At 26.4% G+C, this 16,711-nt stretch overlaps 4 protein-coding genes across 6 annotated transcripts; 2 read left to right on the top strand and 2 right to left on the bottom strand.

Annotated features, from left to right (window-relative positions):
• Positions 1 to 334: 334 nt before the first annotated feature.
• On the bottom strand, positions 335 to 3,506 carry LOC126849811 (glutathione S-transferase LANCL1-like). Its single transcript, XM_050592061.1, has 9 exons — positions 3,280 to 3,506; positions 2,984 to 3,160; positions 2,758 to 2,909; positions 2,378 to 2,525; positions 2,137 to 2,277; positions 1,823 to 2,005; positions 1,600 to 1,746; positions 1,205 to 1,307; positions 335 to 904 (listed from the first exon to the last, which is right to left on the bottom strand). The coding sequence occupies exons 1-9, from the start codon at positions 3,499 to 3,501 to the stop codon at positions 828 to 830; spliced, it is 1,350 nt and encodes a 449-aa protein (XP_050448018.1). The 5' UTR covers positions 3,502 to 3,506; the 3' UTR covers positions 335 to 827.
• Positions 3,507 to 3,666: 160 nt separating this feature from the next.
• Positions 3,667 to 6,404, top strand: LOC126850091 (tRNA pseudouridine synthase Pus10). Its single transcript, XM_050592721.1, has 7 exons — positions 3,667 to 4,011; positions 4,312 to 4,416; positions 4,487 to 4,794; positions 4,940 to 5,145; positions 5,250 to 5,375; positions 5,456 to 5,648; positions 5,813 to 6,404. Exons 1-7 carry the CDS (start codon positions 3,751 to 3,753, stop codon positions 6,243 to 6,245), a joined length of 1,632 nt encoding a protein of 543 aa, XP_050448678.1. The 5' UTR covers positions 3,667 to 3,750; the 3' UTR covers positions 6,246 to 6,404.
• Positions 6,405 to 6,549: 145 nt separating this feature from the next.
• Positions 6,550 to 9,231, top strand: LOC126850092 (chitinase domain-containing protein 1). Of its 2 annotated transcripts, XM_050592723.1 has the most exons (8): positions 6,550 to 7,065; positions 7,147 to 7,299; positions 7,413 to 7,593; positions 7,671 to 7,780; positions 7,876 to 8,030; positions 8,264 to 8,457; positions 8,548 to 8,596; positions 9,082 to 9,231. In XM_050592723.1, the coding sequence occupies exons 1-8, from the start codon at positions 6,955 to 6,957 to the stop codon at positions 9,221 to 9,223; spliced, it is 1,095 nt and encodes a 364-aa protein (XP_050448680.1). In that variant the 5' UTR covers positions 6,550 to 6,954; the 3' UTR covers positions 9,224 to 9,231. The 2 variants fall into 2 exon arrangements, with proteins under 2 accessions (XP_050448680.1, XP_050448679.1); XM_050592722.1 differs by having other exon boundaries at positions 8,264 to 8,596.
• Positions 9,232 to 9,372: 141 nt separating this feature from the next.
• LOC126850093 (estradiol 17-beta-dehydrogenase 11-like) lies at positions 9,373 to 13,430 on the bottom strand. 2 transcript variants are annotated; one of them, XM_050592724.1, is made up of 8 exons: positions 13,184 to 13,427; positions 12,544 to 12,792; positions 12,005 to 12,129; positions 11,093 to 11,203; positions 10,852 to 11,013; positions 10,496 to 10,578; positions 9,996 to 10,112; positions 9,373 to 9,523 (listed from the first exon to the last, which is right to left on the bottom strand). In XM_050592724.1, exons 2-8 carry the CDS (start codon positions 12,782 to 12,784, stop codon positions 9,379 to 9,381), a joined length of 984 nt encoding a protein of 327 aa, XP_050448681.1. In that variant the 5' UTR covers positions 12,785 to 12,792; positions 13,184 to 13,427; the 3' UTR covers positions 9,373 to 9,378. The 2 variants fall into 2 exon arrangements, with proteins under 2 accessions (XP_050448681.1, XP_050448682.1); XM_050592725.1 differs by lacking the exon at positions 10,852 to 11,013 and having other exon boundaries at positions 9,379 to 9,523; positions 13,184 to 13,430.
• Between the last annotated feature and the right edge of the window lie 3,281 nt (positions 13,431 to 16,711).

Below are 16,711 nucleotides of genomic sequence, written 5' to 3' on the forward strand. Positions count from 1 at the left end.
AGAAGAATCAAATTGAATCAAAGTTTATGAGAATATAATCATCGCCTGTTAATAACATTTCGATATTGTAGAAAAAATAGAATTAGATTAAAAAAATATGGAAATACAAATATTCTGGAGTGAAACAGTATATATATATATCATATATAATGATTAATTTGTATTACTTGTATGTTATATAAAAAAGTAAAAGAAATTTATATGGAAGCATTTGTTATAATCATCTTAACAAGATTTTAAGCCTTTATTTTCAAAAAGTTCAGTTTTATTTTTGCTTTAAATATAATTGATGATAATTTATATATTTATCATCATAATATAAAAAACACACAAGTTGTAATAATATTAACTTTATTTAAGGTATAATATAATATCAATTAATCTCAGTGAATTTCTGACAAAGATAACCCAACGGTCCACCCAGTATTTTTATATATAACATTTAATAATATATTTTATATATATTATCTTGTGTAATAACAAAAAATTTACATGTATTCCAAGAAACACCTTGTATGAAATGTATTCATCGAAATCAATAGTGCACAAAAATTCAACTCGGAGGAATTAATTATCCAGTCTACCAATACTCTATATATATATGCTTTATCCCTTTAGAGCGAGTATAGATCAGAGACATAATTAAGAATAGAAAAAAATGCTCAATTCTGATTTTAAAAATACATAAATACAATAACTTTGATTGTAAAATTCAATGTGGAAAATATCAATAAGAACTTAGATATTTAACGTAAAAATGAGATGGCTGTTATATAAAAAAATATGTGAAATATTAATTGTCTTTTTGGAAAAATTTATTGTCCAATTTAAATATTATATGCCGGAAATTTAGCCAAATGTGGTTGTTGTACATCTAACAAAAAGTATATAACACCAGCAAGACCTGAAAATGTAAGTAATACATAAATATCATTATAACGATATTTTTGATTGATTTGATATATATATAAAATTTTATCATGCTCTAGGAAATATTTTCAATTTGTCAAGATATTATAAAAGTTTGATAATCTAAGATATTTTTAAAATGAGCCATATATAGATATATAGATATATGGTCTATTTAATTGTTTGCTGCACACTGCACAAGATACGATCATGTGTTTTGATTATGTACATTGCCTCATATAAAATATTAGTGAGATTATATAAACGTATTATAATTCACATATTAGTAAGTTACCTTCAAACAAAGAAAAAGGTCTATCAGGAGATCGATTTTGATGTGAGCCGTAATGAAAACACCATTCAGCAAACATGCAAGCTCGATATAAATATTTAATATCCTAAAATTATTGAAAAACAATATTAATATTAATTTTTTTAATAATTATAAATTATTTTAAAGATTATATAAATATACCTGAAACATTTTAATTTCATAGTAAAGATAGATAATATGAATACAAATATCCAAAAACTTCAAATTAATTAACTTTAATACATTACAATTATGACACATGACATGAATCTTTTATTGTATTGGTATATTTGGATATCTGATATTTAAATATATTAAATCAATTTAAATCTGAAATATTTTTATCATGTTTTATTACTTCAAGGAGTGAACCAAACCTTTGTTTGTTGAAATAAATATATGAAAGTATAACCGTTTCCAGCAACACCATGACAAATGCTATATCCTTTTTTTAGTAACCCTCTTTCCCATGTTACCTCTCCACATCGTATTACGGTATCTAGAAATGTGCTATCCTCAAATATCTATTATCCAAATAATAATATAATAAATTAGAAAATAATTATTAATTCACTAAATTTTATATGGAATTTATATTACCTTATAAGCTAAACAAAACAATATAGATATTCCAGGCGCTCCATGACACCATTGTACTAATTTATCAGAAGGATTTCCTATTGAAGAAGGGAAATTTCCAGAAGAAAATTGTAATCTTTGAAGATAATATAACGATGGTTTCACATAATTGTCAATTTGTACTTGTGTTAAATAATGTCGTGCCTAAAAGAAAAAAGGACAAACGCAAGTAATGATAATGATACTGCTAATTTTACATTTTAAAGTATTAAGATAATAAAATCAAATAAATAATGAATCATTTTCCAAAATACATAACTTTTGTAATATAATACCTGCAATAACAAATATAATATGCCAGCTAATCCATGAGCACCACCAACATATTCTTTATCATGCCAAGAATACATTAGAGGTGATTCACAACGATTTGATGAAGAATATGATATACCGCTTTTTATTATATAAGAAATAACCTGTATAAAAATAAAAATGAAAATATTTTTTTTTCATGTAAAAAATGTTATATTATTTTAATAGATATAAATTATATATAAAGTTATATTTAAAAAATACTTTTTTTATGAGATCTGCTTCTATGGGAGCTGGAGATATATTTGCATTTACATAAAGTAAACCAGCTAAATATCCAGCTCTTCCATACAGTAATTCATCAGGAACATCATTATGTTTATCCAAAACATAAGTAGATAAAGATTTTAATCTGTAAATTTTAAGATTAAATTATTTCTTTTTCTATTTTTTTTTTATATATATAAATATTGCAAAAAACTCTCTCCCTTTCTCTAAAATTAATTTAATCTCTCTAAAAAAATCTATCCAAAAAATATTTTATTACATGTAAATAAAATCCCTATGTGCAAGTCTTAATTAAATAAATAAAAATTCATAATCGCAATATGTATTTATAATTCAAACATTAAAAAATTATATACTTAAAAATTAATTGTTCCATTTCTTCTTTCATTCCTTGTGAATATAATATTACAGCTGTCAATGCTAGTGGACCTGTGACTCCAGTCAAAAAAGTTATTTTATGCTTGCTTTTGAATTCTGTAGCACATTTTTTTAACATATCTGTTGCTGTCTAAAAAATTAATTATATTAAAATGACATTTAATTTTTAATTGAAAAATATAATATCTGAATTTTCATAAATACTTTCAGATATGCAGAATCATTGTAATATTTCCCATAATGATATAATGTGAATGCGATTCCTGCTAAACCAGTGTATATAGAATAATCATCAGTATACCATTTCTTTTCATTTTCTTTTAATATTTTCATTAATTTTTTTGTTTCTGATGTCAATATTGATTTAAATTTATTATGAATCTGGAAAATGTTTTTTTTTGCATAAAATTTTATATTTAATATAATTTTATAATAATTTTGAATACTTAAACATTACAAAATATAACACTATATAAAACTCATAATTAAAAACTATATACCATAGCATTATTCTCGATTATATTATGACTGACAGAAATGGAATAATCCTCAAAATGATTTTTATAATGCCTAGTAGAATCCATGACAGTTTCCATAAATTTGATTTCTTTCCAATGTATAAAACTGTACACACATAAATAAATCTTAGACACTCCAAACCACCGAACTATAGAATACTGCGTAGTGCTTCCCAGTAAAGAGATACAGGGACCGGTATTCATAATCTGATCTTGTATTCAAGATCGTCTTTTAGGCCCGTTTTAATAACTCGTACGTCATTAGCAAATTAACCACTCACAGTCGATAATTTCAAAAATAATCGACTGTGGTTGGTCAATTGTGGTTGGTTATAAATGTACTATAAAATCAACCAATAACGGAGATTCGTAGTATTTAACCAATATGGCTGAAATACTACGGGCGCTCGTTATTCACTATTATGCTATACTACCTGTTATTGGCTATTATGAATGAGAAAACTTGTTCAATCGAGTGTTATTATAATTTACGAAGCGGTGTGCGAGTTCTGGTATTGTAGGCACAAGGCTTTAAAGAGAGAGAAAACAAAATTACATATTTTGATTATTACGATGTATGCTATTTCGATGGATGAAGAAAAGAAGATTTTTCACTTTTTAAAATCACGAGGCTGCTGTTTAAGGTGTTGTTTACGATTTATTGGATATCGTACATCAGAATGTTATTGCAAGCCTTTCGAATTTGCAGCACGAGTAAGTTTGTTTTTAATAAGAAAAGAAAAAAAAATGACATTGAAAGAGAGAAAGATATATATATCAATATCAATAACAATCTCAATAAAAATGATTTAGTTAAATTTGTAACATCACAATTTTGTTATTATATAGAGATATTACTTGCATTTAAAGAGAGAGATGGAGACAGCGGAGAAATTTTCTTGTAAGAATATAGGAGAAGGGGATATAAAAATTTCAAATTATGTGAACCAATGATATAAAAAAATAATTTTATATAAATTTGACTTGGTAAAGACTCATAATGTGTTATTATAGATGGATAGTTTTGATACAAGAGATTATATTTCTTTGGAAGAAACACCTTGTGTTGTATGTTTAGGAGTACTTCAAGATAAGACACAAGAAAAAGTAGTGATAAAGGTAAAATATATAAATAAATAGACATTTTTATACATATGTTATTGATATCTTTATCTGATGCCTTTTGCAGGTAATAGAGGAAATAGAAAAAAAAGGTTACGATTGTACAACTTTTACTTGTGCATTAACTGTTCCTGTATCAGTGAAGCTCAGAGAACAGATATTGTATGCTCATATGTCCAAAGAATTGGATATTCATAAATCTGTTATAGATGCTATTAGAACAAGATTACAAAATATCAAAGATACTTGGAAATCATTTATGATTCCAAAACTTGAACAAGCTATGAAAAAATATGCAGATCTGTTGACACCATCTCCTTTTCTCATTGAGATTTTTTTAGCATATGCCAATGATGAAATGATATTTAAAGACCTGTAAGTCACATATATTCTTTTAAAATTTTATATTATGTAAAATAAAATTGGTGTAATTATTAATGATAAAGAAGACAGTTTAAAGAGAGATAATTACTTCTTGTAATAAGGATAACTAAAAAAATTTTCTTATTTGTACTTTTAGAATGAACAAACACAAAGAAGGCAATAATAAACAGAAAAAAAGAAAATTTAATGATAATATATTTAGTAGGAAGAGTATTGAAACTTTACTCCTTGAAACAACGGATGAACAACTTATACAACATTTTAAAATCTCACAAATTGTATCAAAAATGTTTGTTTCTGTAGATAATATTTTGTGTTCTCACAGTAGTATTTTCATAGGAGGTATTAACATAATTAAAATATTATACTAGAGTTGTTTATAAATAATAACATAGGTATAATAATAGGCATAACATTAAATTTCTTACACAGTTTCACAATTTCAGGATGTTACAACAAATTCTCAAGAAAACTTAGTCAGACTCCCTGGTTCATAAATGGTGAAAAAAAAGTGGAAACCTCGGTGCAAGACTTACTGTGCAATCTTATTGCTGAAACTATGAAAGCAGAATGTATGATTTGGTTGTATTTATATTGTTATTGTATATGTTCCTATTTTCAACAAAGCTATAAGGTGTTTATATTTGCACAGCAATAAAATTTTTATCATCAGGAAGAGAAGATGTTGATGTACGAAACATATATAGTGGTCGACCATTTGCAGTTGAGTTGATAAATCCTCGTATGACAAATATTACAAATGAACTTTTAAAACATTTAGCTGCCAATATCAATCTGTCAACTAAACAGGTCCAAATAACATCAGGTTTAAAAGTTCTTTCAAGGTACATTTTCTTAAAACATAATTCTTTTAAAATATAATTTTTAAAATCTATTTAATTAAAATAATAAATTAAATTATTGAGAATGTTGAACCAAAAATAAAATATATAAGATTAAAATAGATTCAATGAGTATTAAGTAAACAAATTAAAGTAAATATTTTCAGGTTTGATTTGAAAAAGCTTAAAGAAGGTGAGAATGTTAAAACAAAGTTTTATCGTGCGTTATGTGTTTGTCAAAGCACGAACGGCGATAGCTTATCACAATTGGAAACTCTAAATGAATTAAAGAATATCAAAATCATTCAGAAAACACCAATAAGAGTGTTGCATAGGCGGCCTTTAAGTCCACGAACGCGCATAATTTACGAAATGCGCGTACGCTGGGCAAAGCCGCATGAATTGAAAAAATTACAAGTCCCTGTCGAGAATACCGATAAGTTTTTTATTCTCGATGTCAAAACACAAGCGGGTACATATGTGAAGGAATTTGTACATGGTGATTTTGGTAGGACTAAGCCGAGTTTATGTGAGTTTCTCAATGCTGAAGTGGATATTGTAGCATTAGATGTCACAGGTATTAATTTGCAGTGGCCATAGCAGTAAATAATTGATACATTTAATTTTACACTTGAAGAAATTATCAAATATGAAATGTGTATTTTAAAAATGAATAAATAATAATATAATATGTATTGTATACGTATTTATTATGTATTATATATACGTTTATGCGGTTGAATGGCGGATATATTTGCGTGCGTGCGCATGTATATAAAAAAATTTTTTATTTTTATTTTCTTGCAAATAATTGTCTTGCAAATCGCAAAATGATAAAGAACTTTTCTCCTCGGTTTAACCCGCTGTTCCTACATACAAGAAATTATATGGTTATTACTGGACACCCTGTATATTTAATTAAAAATGGCTGCCCCTACATCACGTTTAGCATCTTTGTTAGCCTAATCAGTCTAATGTAACATCTAGTAATCTGTGAAAATATAGGTTTGTTTTGCTTTGTTTTTCGAATTTGTTCGTTTTGCAATTTTCAGAGATTTTTGCTCTTTAATGAGACAAATATATATTCAAGTATGGCAGCAAATTTAAACCTTACAAAAACTGTCCAATTGTTATCAAAACTATGAAAATATATATACAGATGATACAGACATTGAAAAGATACAAAAAAGGAAAAATCTGGGCATATAGAAAGTACAACACAAACTTTATGTTTGATCGGTTATTTAAGGAATATTTTAAATATGACTTGGGATATTTTGTAATTGTCACTAAATAATAATTACATAGTATGAACGCAGTTATTCTGATTGTTATACTATTTCTTGGAGAATTATGTTGTGGTACTCTGTCACCACCAGCAAGAAAAAATGAAAAAGAGAAAAAAAAAGCTACCAATAAGGTAGATATCATAAAAAGAGGTGTTTTATTTTCTATATAAATATATAAATATTTTTTTTTATTTTAAATATTGTACTTTAAGTTATACCAGGGTTCTGTAAATCAAGATGTTTTCCAAAGAAACTTAGTAGTAGAAAATCCTAAACAGCAGGATATTGTTCATGAATCTGGCCGATATTTTCAAGATACAAAGCATAGAAGATTTAAAAAAGAAGTGTTAGGATATTGTACTACTGTAAGTATAATTATTGCAATGCTATGTATAGCTTTGTAGAGAATTATAAGAGTAAAATATATTTAATATGAAACATATTTATTTGCTAGAATATAATATATCTGATTTTACAGTGGAATGCGGATGGATTTAAAGTTTCTAAAACGTTTCATGGCAAATTCACAATGATATCACCAGTATGGTTATCTCTTCCTTTTGGCAATATGTCAACTTATCAACTGGACACTCATTCTATACAGACTAAATGGATAAAAGAAATGAGAAATAATAATAATGCTAATCATAGCGTAAAGCGTAAGTAAAAATGAATTGAAATAAACCATAAATCTATATTGGTTAGTTATTTATTATTGAATTATTATTACTTTTAGTCTTACCTAGAATATTGTTTGAACACTGGTCAATTGACGATATTATTAGAATATACAGTCATTCAGAAAGTCAAACACAATTAATAGTATCACTGTTGGATGCTGCCCAGGTATAAATTGAATATCTTTTTTCTCAAAACATATAGATTATTGTTTATTTTATAACTATTAAAATATGATATATAGAAATATCTTATGTTTACAGACTTTCCATTTCGATGGATATGTTTTAGAAATATGGAACCAGTTTGTATTTGCAGGTGCAAACTTATCAGTTGTTACTTTTATAGTTAGATTTATTGCACAGGAGTTAAAAAAGCATAATTTGGATATTATATTAGCAATACCACCATCTAGAGGGTACTTAATGATGATTCTTTTTGAAAATACTTTTACAGAAAGATCCTTGTATTAAATTATATGATTATGTTGTCATGCATATCATTTAATTATGCAAAATAGTGAGAGCAGCAGAAGAGACATAATAAATATAGGAAGCCAAAAAATATTTAATACAAGGCCTTGTCTGTGTATATATATATGATATAAATATTATCTTCTTATTTAATTGATATTCCCTCAATTTTTTTTAGTGCACAAGTTGAATTGTTTTCAAAACAACAATTTGATGATTTGGCATCATATGTAAATGCTTTTTCACTAATGACTTATGATTATTCGAGTATTCAAAGACCAGGCCCAAATAGTCCTTTAAATTGGGCCAGGCAATGTGTCAAACTACTAGTTCCGCAGAAAGACGATCGTAAACGATCTCAAATTTTATTAGGTATTAATTTTTATGGTTATATTTATACACCAGAGGGTGGTAGAGCAATTCTTGCATCTGAATATTTGGATATACTGAAATCATTTAAAGGAAAGATCCAATGGGATGATAGCAGCAAGGAGCATTTCTTTAAATCAAAGTAAGTTTTTTTTTTCTGACCAAGTATATTGTTGGATTTATAATTAATAAGAAATTAATGTTTTTAAATATTATACACACACACACACATATATACATACAGGATGTCTGATAACTACATCATCTCTTGTATGCAAGTAGAGCGGAGAGAAAAGTCTTTTCCCATTTTGCGATTTTCGCAATAATTATTCAAAAATTAAGTAAAAAAGTCTATCATTAATTTATGCATCACTAATATAAGCGCGCGGCGAATGGAATCCATTGGTATGCGGTCGCTAGAACACGTGGATGTAGCATTACACATCCCTCGAACATAACGCGCTTATACTCGCGCAATTTGGCAGATTTTTTTTACTTAGATTTTTCAATAATTATTGCGAAAATTGCAAAATAGTATAGAACTTTTCTCCTTAATCTGCTCTACTTTTACACGAAAAGTGATACAGTTATTATTGGATACCTTGTATATAAATGCATTTATTCCAGGCTACCTGTAGGTAATGGATATATTTTTTATCCAACTTTATATTCGATTAAGGAAAGATTAGATCTTGCTAATGAATTAGGTACTGGAATTTCAATATGGGAATTAGGCCAAGGACTGAATTATTTTTACGATTTGTTGTAAATGATTAACTCTGTTTTTATTTTAAATTAGTTTGTTAAATAAAATATGTGCAAATACATAAGAAAGGTCTAAAAAACATACATATGTTTATAAAATTTCGTATAAAAATATATTTTAAAAATATAAAATATCTATTTTAGTTTCCTATATCTTTACTATTCATATATATGTTTATAATGTATTAGACTATCATTATCATCTGATGTCTTCCTTGATTCACGACCTTTAAATGTCATCATAATTTGTGGTCCTTTCAAAATGTGATACATTAATGCCCAACATATCTTAATTGGGAGTAGACTGAAACATTAAAATCTTTATGTATTAAAACTCAATTTATGTATATTTTAATTACAAGCATTTTTTTCTTACGAAATACAACGAAATAAATAATTTTTTGTGAATGCGATTACTTAATTCTGTTTGATAATATAGATTTTAGTAAACGGCAAAAACTTTTTTGTTCTGCGCTAATAAATGACGATATAACTCAACTGCATTTGTTCTACGAGCGAAAATAGACTCTATGACAATTGACCAATATTTATAGCTGTTCATTAATTTATAAAGAGAAAAAATTTTCGTTATTATATTAACTCATTATCAAACACATGTGATCGCATACAAAAAAAACTTATTTATTTTGATGTATTTTGCAAGAAAAATTTATATGATTTTTCACTTTTAATATCTCAAACTCAATATATGACATCAATAAGAGAAACAATCATTAAAATTTGTTATATATAGTGTGTATTTATATTAAACTCACTATTTAAATGGTAAAAAATATTTTATGAAGTTGGGCAACACTATCAACATCTCATTCGTTAATACACCCGCGACCACTCGTTCAGCAACATATTCTGGTTTAAGCATCGGCATCAATCTGTTTTGTGTGAATTGTTTTGTAAATTTTTATAATATAAAATTTTCATGTAATATAAATTATTGTATAAAAGATCGACAGGGAAAGGAGGAGACAGAAAGAAGAAAGAGACTGTTGGCCGGCCATGAATTACAAATTCGTAGTTTTCGGCTCAATCAATTTTTCACTCTTATGAAAAAGTTATAAGCTAATTGACTATCGCGTCGTTTTTTACTTGAAAAAGTTATAAGTTGATTGACGATCGGCAAGTCGCGTTCTGTGTGTAACAGCCATAATTAGAAATCATTGAACTCGACTATTAAAAAAAATGTTAAGATTGCAGAATTTAGAGAAAGATTGTACATAATTTTTCTTACTGGCATTTGCGTTATACTTTTACAAACCTGGGATTTACTCCATTGAACATTCCCGTATTTATGAGATAAGGGCAAACCAAAGTCATATGAATTCCATCGTATCCATGCATCTTAGAACACATCAAATAATACAATTTAACAAGATAAAAAATAATCATTTTTTGTGTTGAATATAACTAAATGTTCTAAATATCACATCATAAAAAAGTATTCGGTTTGCTATGTTATGGTTGCTGCAACTATTTACAGGGATCGATGTTCAGATTCTCTTTATTGGATTGACCGATCAGGGAGTTCCGTAGGCAGTTAGCAGTCCTGGTGTTACCCGATAATTATTTGCTTTATTAATATATATATATATATATAAATAATTTCTTATGTACTTTTAGCTCGGTAAAAAGACTCTCGTGACATCCAATGGCTGCGAATTTTGTCGCAGAATAATCCGTACATTTATAAGTTCCTATGAGTCCCGTGACGCTTGCTATTGTCACGATATGACCGTGATTTTTTTTCATCATATCTTTTAAAAATGATTTTGTAATCTGCGATAGTATTAGATGAAACATAATGGGAAATCAACGATTTTTATAAAATTGATATTTAAGGGATATTTATACTCACCCAATAATGTGATAAGATATTTACTTTAAATGTTTGTTCAATTTCGCAATCTGGCAATTCCATAAAAGTTCTTCCATAAACATACCCAGCGTTATTCACTAACATACTTACCTGAAATAATTATTTATAAAGCTTTAAGAAATATTTTTAAAAAACAGAACTCTCTCTCTCTCTCTCTTAAATTATCTTTTGCATTTTCATATAATCAAATATTCGTATAGTGAAATGTCATTATCTTGTCTATAGAGTGTCACAATTTACGCTGACGAATTACATAGCGCTATTCCTGATTGAAAAATGAGTCGAAAAGTTCTGAATTATTTTTTCTGCAATAGTTAATGAAAGAGGAATTATTAAATAATGATCATTTAATCAGTGCTAATTTTTTAAGTAGGCATATATGTCCATGAGCTGCACGCCGAGTTGAATGTTGTGAGCTACGCATACGCATACTTCGATGCGCGACTTACGAACATATATCTGTTTAAAAAACGACGCCTTTATTTAACAATTCCTCTTTTGTTAAACATCGCAAAAAAAATAGTTCAAAATTTTTTGATTCATTTTTTATTCAGAAATAACGCTATGTAATTTGTAGCAAATAAATATATTTTATATTTTGCGAATAAATTGAATTTTAAGTGTCACATTCTTTTCTTATGCTGTTTTTCCACGTTATTTTATAACAAGTGACTATAAAGAAACAAATGACTATAAAAGTTGTTAGACTGAGAAAGCGAGCGAAAGTTAAAGCGTGCAGTAGCATGTTTTTATGCACAGAAAGAGTGGGAAATTTTATAATAAAAAATCTTTATAATAAAAACTGTTTGGCCCAAACAATTTTACACTATATATAGACAAACATTTGTAGTTTATAAAACTAATAAATTTATTCAATTTTTTTTTACTTACATTTCCGACTTCGATTTGTACTACTTTGGCAATGCGATATATTTCTTCTTTGTCAGCAATATCACAATAATATGTGTAACATTTTCCACCGGCTTTCTTTATTTCCTCCGCAACTTCCATAAGACCTATATGTCATTTACATATGCATTTATATTTTGTCCATCTTTATATGTCTTCAAATTTATAGAATTGCGTTTGTGTGTGATTTAAGAAGTTAAATCAAATACAATTAGATGCAATTACCCAAATAGCAAAATGATAACATAATGACCGTAAATTTTGATCACAAAATTACGAATTGGACGTCCTAAGTTAAGTCATATGAGACCCGAAAATGACATTATCGATTTGCCCACATTATACATTATAAATGACTAAAAAAACTTGATTTATTTTGAGACCCTAAATTTTTATATTTTGAGTTAGGACGTGTTTAACTTTGAAATAGCCTGTATAATTTTTCTATTTTTTAAAATATATAATTTAAATATTGTTTGATTAAAAGATAATTATTCATCTGAGATAAAATAACTGCTTACCATTTTTGTTGATGTCCCAGATAATTACACGCGCACCAAGTTTGGCAAGTTTAATTGCGATTAATTTGCCAATTCCGCTCGCACCACCCGTAACTAGAGCAATTTCATCTTTGATCAATTTTGCTCGATATCGGTGAGGAATTAACGTTGATATCACGGTTTTAATAATGTAAATTATCATTGCACCGATAAATAGAAATAAATCGTAAATCATACGTGCGGCTTTCTTCAGATTCATCATTTTGCGATCTAGTAATAAATGTCGTTGAAAAATATTGTAAAATACCAAAAAAAAAAAAACAACAATTTTTTTAATAATCTTTATTCAATAACGTAGTTCAAAAAATTTTTTTTTAACAAATAAAAAGTATTTATCTCCTGTAGTTTTTTATGCTGCATAAAATTTTCCAAATTGCTCCATTAAGTTACAATTTAAAAAAAATTTTAAAATTTTAATTTGAGATAAACAAAATATTGTATTTTATCTTTTATAACTATGCCGTGTAACTTGTTAGAGAAATTTTGTTGCAAGCAAAGTTTTTAGCCTTCAAAAGAAATTTGATGCATATAAGTTTTTAATTTTTTTATTTATATGTATATTCTGTTTATTTTATTTATCTAATTTTGCAGTTTTTATTACCTTCTGTTTAAAAATCCGATAATTGATTTATTAGTGATTTGCAGAACTTTACAAAAATCACAGTTTATAATACACAGAATATTTAGCATAAAAATTGTAGAGAAGCATAAATATCTTGCAGTGTAGTCGCAGTGTGCACTAGGTGATCAGCAAATGTTGACTGTACAACTGTTCCTTCCAGTGCGCTTGATAATTCGAGCGCGAACACTATAGAAGTGTTGGATCATGCAGTCTTCACCAAAGTATAAGTAGTCCACAGGATTATGAACGCAAGAAAATAACTGGTAGAGTGAAAGGTCTCATTTTGATTAAGAAAGTGGGGAAAGAAAATTTGTAAATAAGAAGAAAACATGACATAATAATCTGATTATTATACATGCTATGTCATCATTTTTTAATAAATTATTCATAATAATGAATATATTCAGCCTAAATAAAATATCTCAAAATAATGTTTTTATAAAATATTTATCGCGTTGCTTTTGTATGTAGAAACATCAGCTACGTTTAGATAAAATAGCAAAATATTGCCTTTTTTATGATCATATATAATATAACGTGCTTTACTTGCACAAGTTTTATTTATTAATATTTTCTTTAACTATTTCTTTCCATAGCCAGGATCAACAAAATTTATTATGCTATCAATTTCTTCTAGTATTGCTAAGGACCATTAATTCTAAGAATTATTAGAAAGAGAGAGAGAGAGAGAGAGAGAGAGAGAGAGAGAGAGACAGAGAGAGAGAGAGACAGGCAGAGACAGAGACAGACAGACAGATAGACAGAAAGAGAGAGAGAGAGAGAGAGAGAGATTTGCCTCTTTGATACACAGTTATGGTTCTTTTATTTAAAGCATAAAAATATATGTATAGCCATCTCATCACAAATAATGTAAGAAAATGCGGTTAAAACGAGTAAAGTGAAACTCTGTTCCGGTATATGACCTGTGATTACATTGCACACGATAACGGCAAATCTATATGTGCACGTTGTAAACTTTCTTTCACGATAAATCTTTTAAAATGTATATAATATTTTTGCAGGAATAGAGCGCTTTAAAAATCGTGTTCTTTTTTTTTTAATTTAACAAATTAAACGCGATAATGTGTGTGCTCTTTGTTACAAATTTATTATAAGTAGAGTTTCAATATTAGAAAAAAAATATATAAATTATTAAAACGTAAATATATTATATTATATATATTCATAATAGAACACAATAGAATTAGTAAAATTTCACTATTGAATTATATATTTACAGTATATTTATTATTATTATCTTATTTTTATTCTATAAATATATTTATCTTTGTTATTCTGACATGTGATCTTTGACATTGTACATGATCTTTGATATAATTTCTCACATTATATATAATTTCTCAATAGTAAAATGTTACTAACTGTATTCTATTATAAAAATACATGTATATAATATATAACGTATATAATAATATATAATGTATATAATATACTTTCATATTTTAATAATTTATATATTTTTTTTAATATTGATATGTTTCTACCATTTTCTATATTATTTAGTGATTCGTAAATATCAATTTTTCTATCTGATATATATTTGATAAGCATTTTATTTATGTGTACTATAGTTAACGTATAATCTACATATTGTTTTTAATCAATAGTAATCAATTATAATCAATAAAAATAATCAGTAAAAATAATCAATAATATTTTAATCAAATCTTGTATAGCCATGTTTTTATCAAAATTGCATATCTTATCGTGTTTTTCATTTGTACCTATATTCATTATATGTATATTTATGTGATAAATTTGATAAATCTCTATATTTTTTTCTCAGCAAACATGTATACTTATATAGCTTTTATATAATATGTAATTTATACACTAGTTATAATTTTCCAATTATGTTTTGATAAAAACATGGCTAGATAAGCATTGATTAAAAACAATATGTAGATTATACGTTAAATACACATAAATAAAATGCTTATCAAATATATATCAGATAGAAAATATGTGTAACATTTATAATATAATGTATGTTATTGTAATTATATCTCTCATATAGCACAAATATTTGTCGGTATTGTAGGATCTTGAGAGAACTTGTTAGATATACTGGATGTCTCGGGAGAAAAGGTGAATATTCTGAGAGATGATAGTGTCGGTCATTTTAAGTAAACATGTTTATATAATGTCCTATTTCAAACAGTTTCCAAAATAAAACTGTTTGAATGTACAGTTGCAAAATTATTGATAAGAAAGAGATATTAATATGTACTATTTCTAATTTATTGTTCAAATGACATGTGTTTTACAGTTTATAATAAAGTTTCAAAAATTTCACCGTCAACATCAATGCATTTATCAACTCTTGTGAAAACATGGCGTATAATAGTTTTCTATTCGGAATAGAGAATACTCGTTCATATAAATATTCTTGCTTAAAATGACCGATACTATCAACTTTCAGAATATTGATTTTTCCTCTTGAGACATCTGTATAGTATATATATACTAATGACTCATCATACAATAAAAACAATTACACATATTCTGTTTTTATTACATTATAAAACATATACGTTTCTCTTTAATACAAAGAATGATTTATTACTTGTATGATTTAAAAATTATATAATATTTTTATACGATTTAAATGAACTTGTGTGGTTCACCAATAGATACACACGTATCAATGACATTATCGATTTAATAACCGGCATAAATTCTACTTGAGTTTTGGTGAGAGTGTCACTTATCACTTACTAATTTCAATTTTGATTTTGGATTGTAACAACTAATATATTGCGCATGTTAAGGTTTTAATAAGAATTTAATTGTTATATATTATTTTTATCTATGCTAAAAATGGATGAAAAAAACGATATGATAAAGTGTATATATTTAATGTGTCATACGTGTCACTGAAATTAAATAACAAAAAGTTTGCGCACGAATAACTCGGCTCTTATTCACTAATTTTTTTGCCTAGTATTGTTAGTACTCTGAAGCTACTGCCGCTCTTATATAAAATAATGACACGTGTACATATTTTTTTAAGAAAAAATTGTCTCTAAATTGACCAGAAAATATGCTATTAAAAAAATAGTTAATTTTGGAGGAACAGATCTCTTCTATTAAATTAGAAAAATTAAACTTTAGGGAGAGTTAAAAGATTAACACAACTACATTTAAATAGAATTAATTTCAGAGACGATTTATTTTAATAAAATATAAACTTAAATGTTTTTTACTGTTTAATGTTTTACAAATATATACATAATGGTAAAAATGGGAAGATTGCAAAAAACGGTAATCTTGTATGTGGATATATTTTATATCAAATTAAAAATATAAAATCTTTTATATTCATTTCATTCTCTCCATCATTTTACTTTAATATTTTTATACATGGAATAACTTTTGAAAAAAGAATTTTAAAAAATTATATAGTTCTATTATATACATATAATTATCTAATCTTTTTTATTTTATAATTATTACAAGCAACTGTTCACATTAATTCTCTTTTTT

The sequence above is a fragment of the Cataglyphis hispanica genome, chromosome 5, assembly GCF_021464435.1.
Source record: "Cataglyphis hispanica isolate Lineage 1 chromosome 5, ULB_Chis1_1.0, whole genome shotgun sequence".
Lineage (NCBI taxonomy): Eukaryota > Metazoa > Arthropoda > Insecta > Hymenoptera > Formicidae > Cataglyphis > Cataglyphis hispanica.

Bases quoted from the DNA above. Each gene is read 5' to 3' on its own strand.
- LOC126849811 (XM_050592061.1), bottom strand. From the start codon at position 3,501: ATGAATACCGGTCCCTGTATCTCTTTACTGGGAAGCACTACGCAGTAT. The intron at 2,006-2,136 runs GTATTATATTAC...TTTTTCTTTTAG, and splicing joins TATTATATTTGTTATTGCAG to GCACGACATTATTTAACACA. The intron at 1,747-1,822 runs GTAATATAAATT...TTTGGATAATAG, and splicing joins TGTTTTGTTTAGCTTATAAG to ATATTTGAGGATAGCACATT.
- LOC126850091 (XM_050592721.1), top strand. From the start codon at position 3,751: ATGAGAAAACTTGTTCAATCGAGTGTTATTATAATTTACGAAGCGGTG. The intron at 4,417-4,486 runs GTAAAATATATA...TGCCTTTTGCAG, and splicing joins AAGAAAAAGTAGTGATAAAG to GTAATAGAGGAAATAGAAAA. The intron at 5,649-5,812 runs GTACATTTTCTT...AAATATTTTCAG, and splicing joins GGTTTAAAAGTTCTTTCAAG to GTTTGATTTGAAAAAGCTTA.
- LOC126850092 (XM_050592722.1), top strand. From the start codon at position 6,955: ATGAACGCAGTTATTCTGATTGTTATACTATTTCTTGGAGAATTATGT. The intron at 7,300-7,412 runs GTAAGTATAATT...CTGATTTTACAG, and splicing joins TGTTAGGATATTGTACTACT to TGGAATGCGGATGGATTTAA. The intron at 7,781-7,875 runs GTATAAATTGAA...TTATGTTTACAG, and splicing joins CACTGTTGGATGCTGCCCAG to ACTTTCCATTTCGATGGATA.
- LOC126850093 (XM_050592724.1), bottom strand. From the start codon at position 12,784: ATGATGAATCTGAAGAAAGCCGCACGTATGATTTACGATTTATTTCTA. The intron at 11,014-11,092 runs GTGAGTATAAAT...ATACTATCGCAG, and splicing joins ATATCTTATCACATTATTGG to ATTACAAAATCATTTTTAAA. The intron at 10,113-10,495 runs GTTTGTAAAAGT...CACACAAAACAG, and splicing joins TTCAATGGAGTAAATCCCAG to ATTGATGCCGATGCTTAAAC.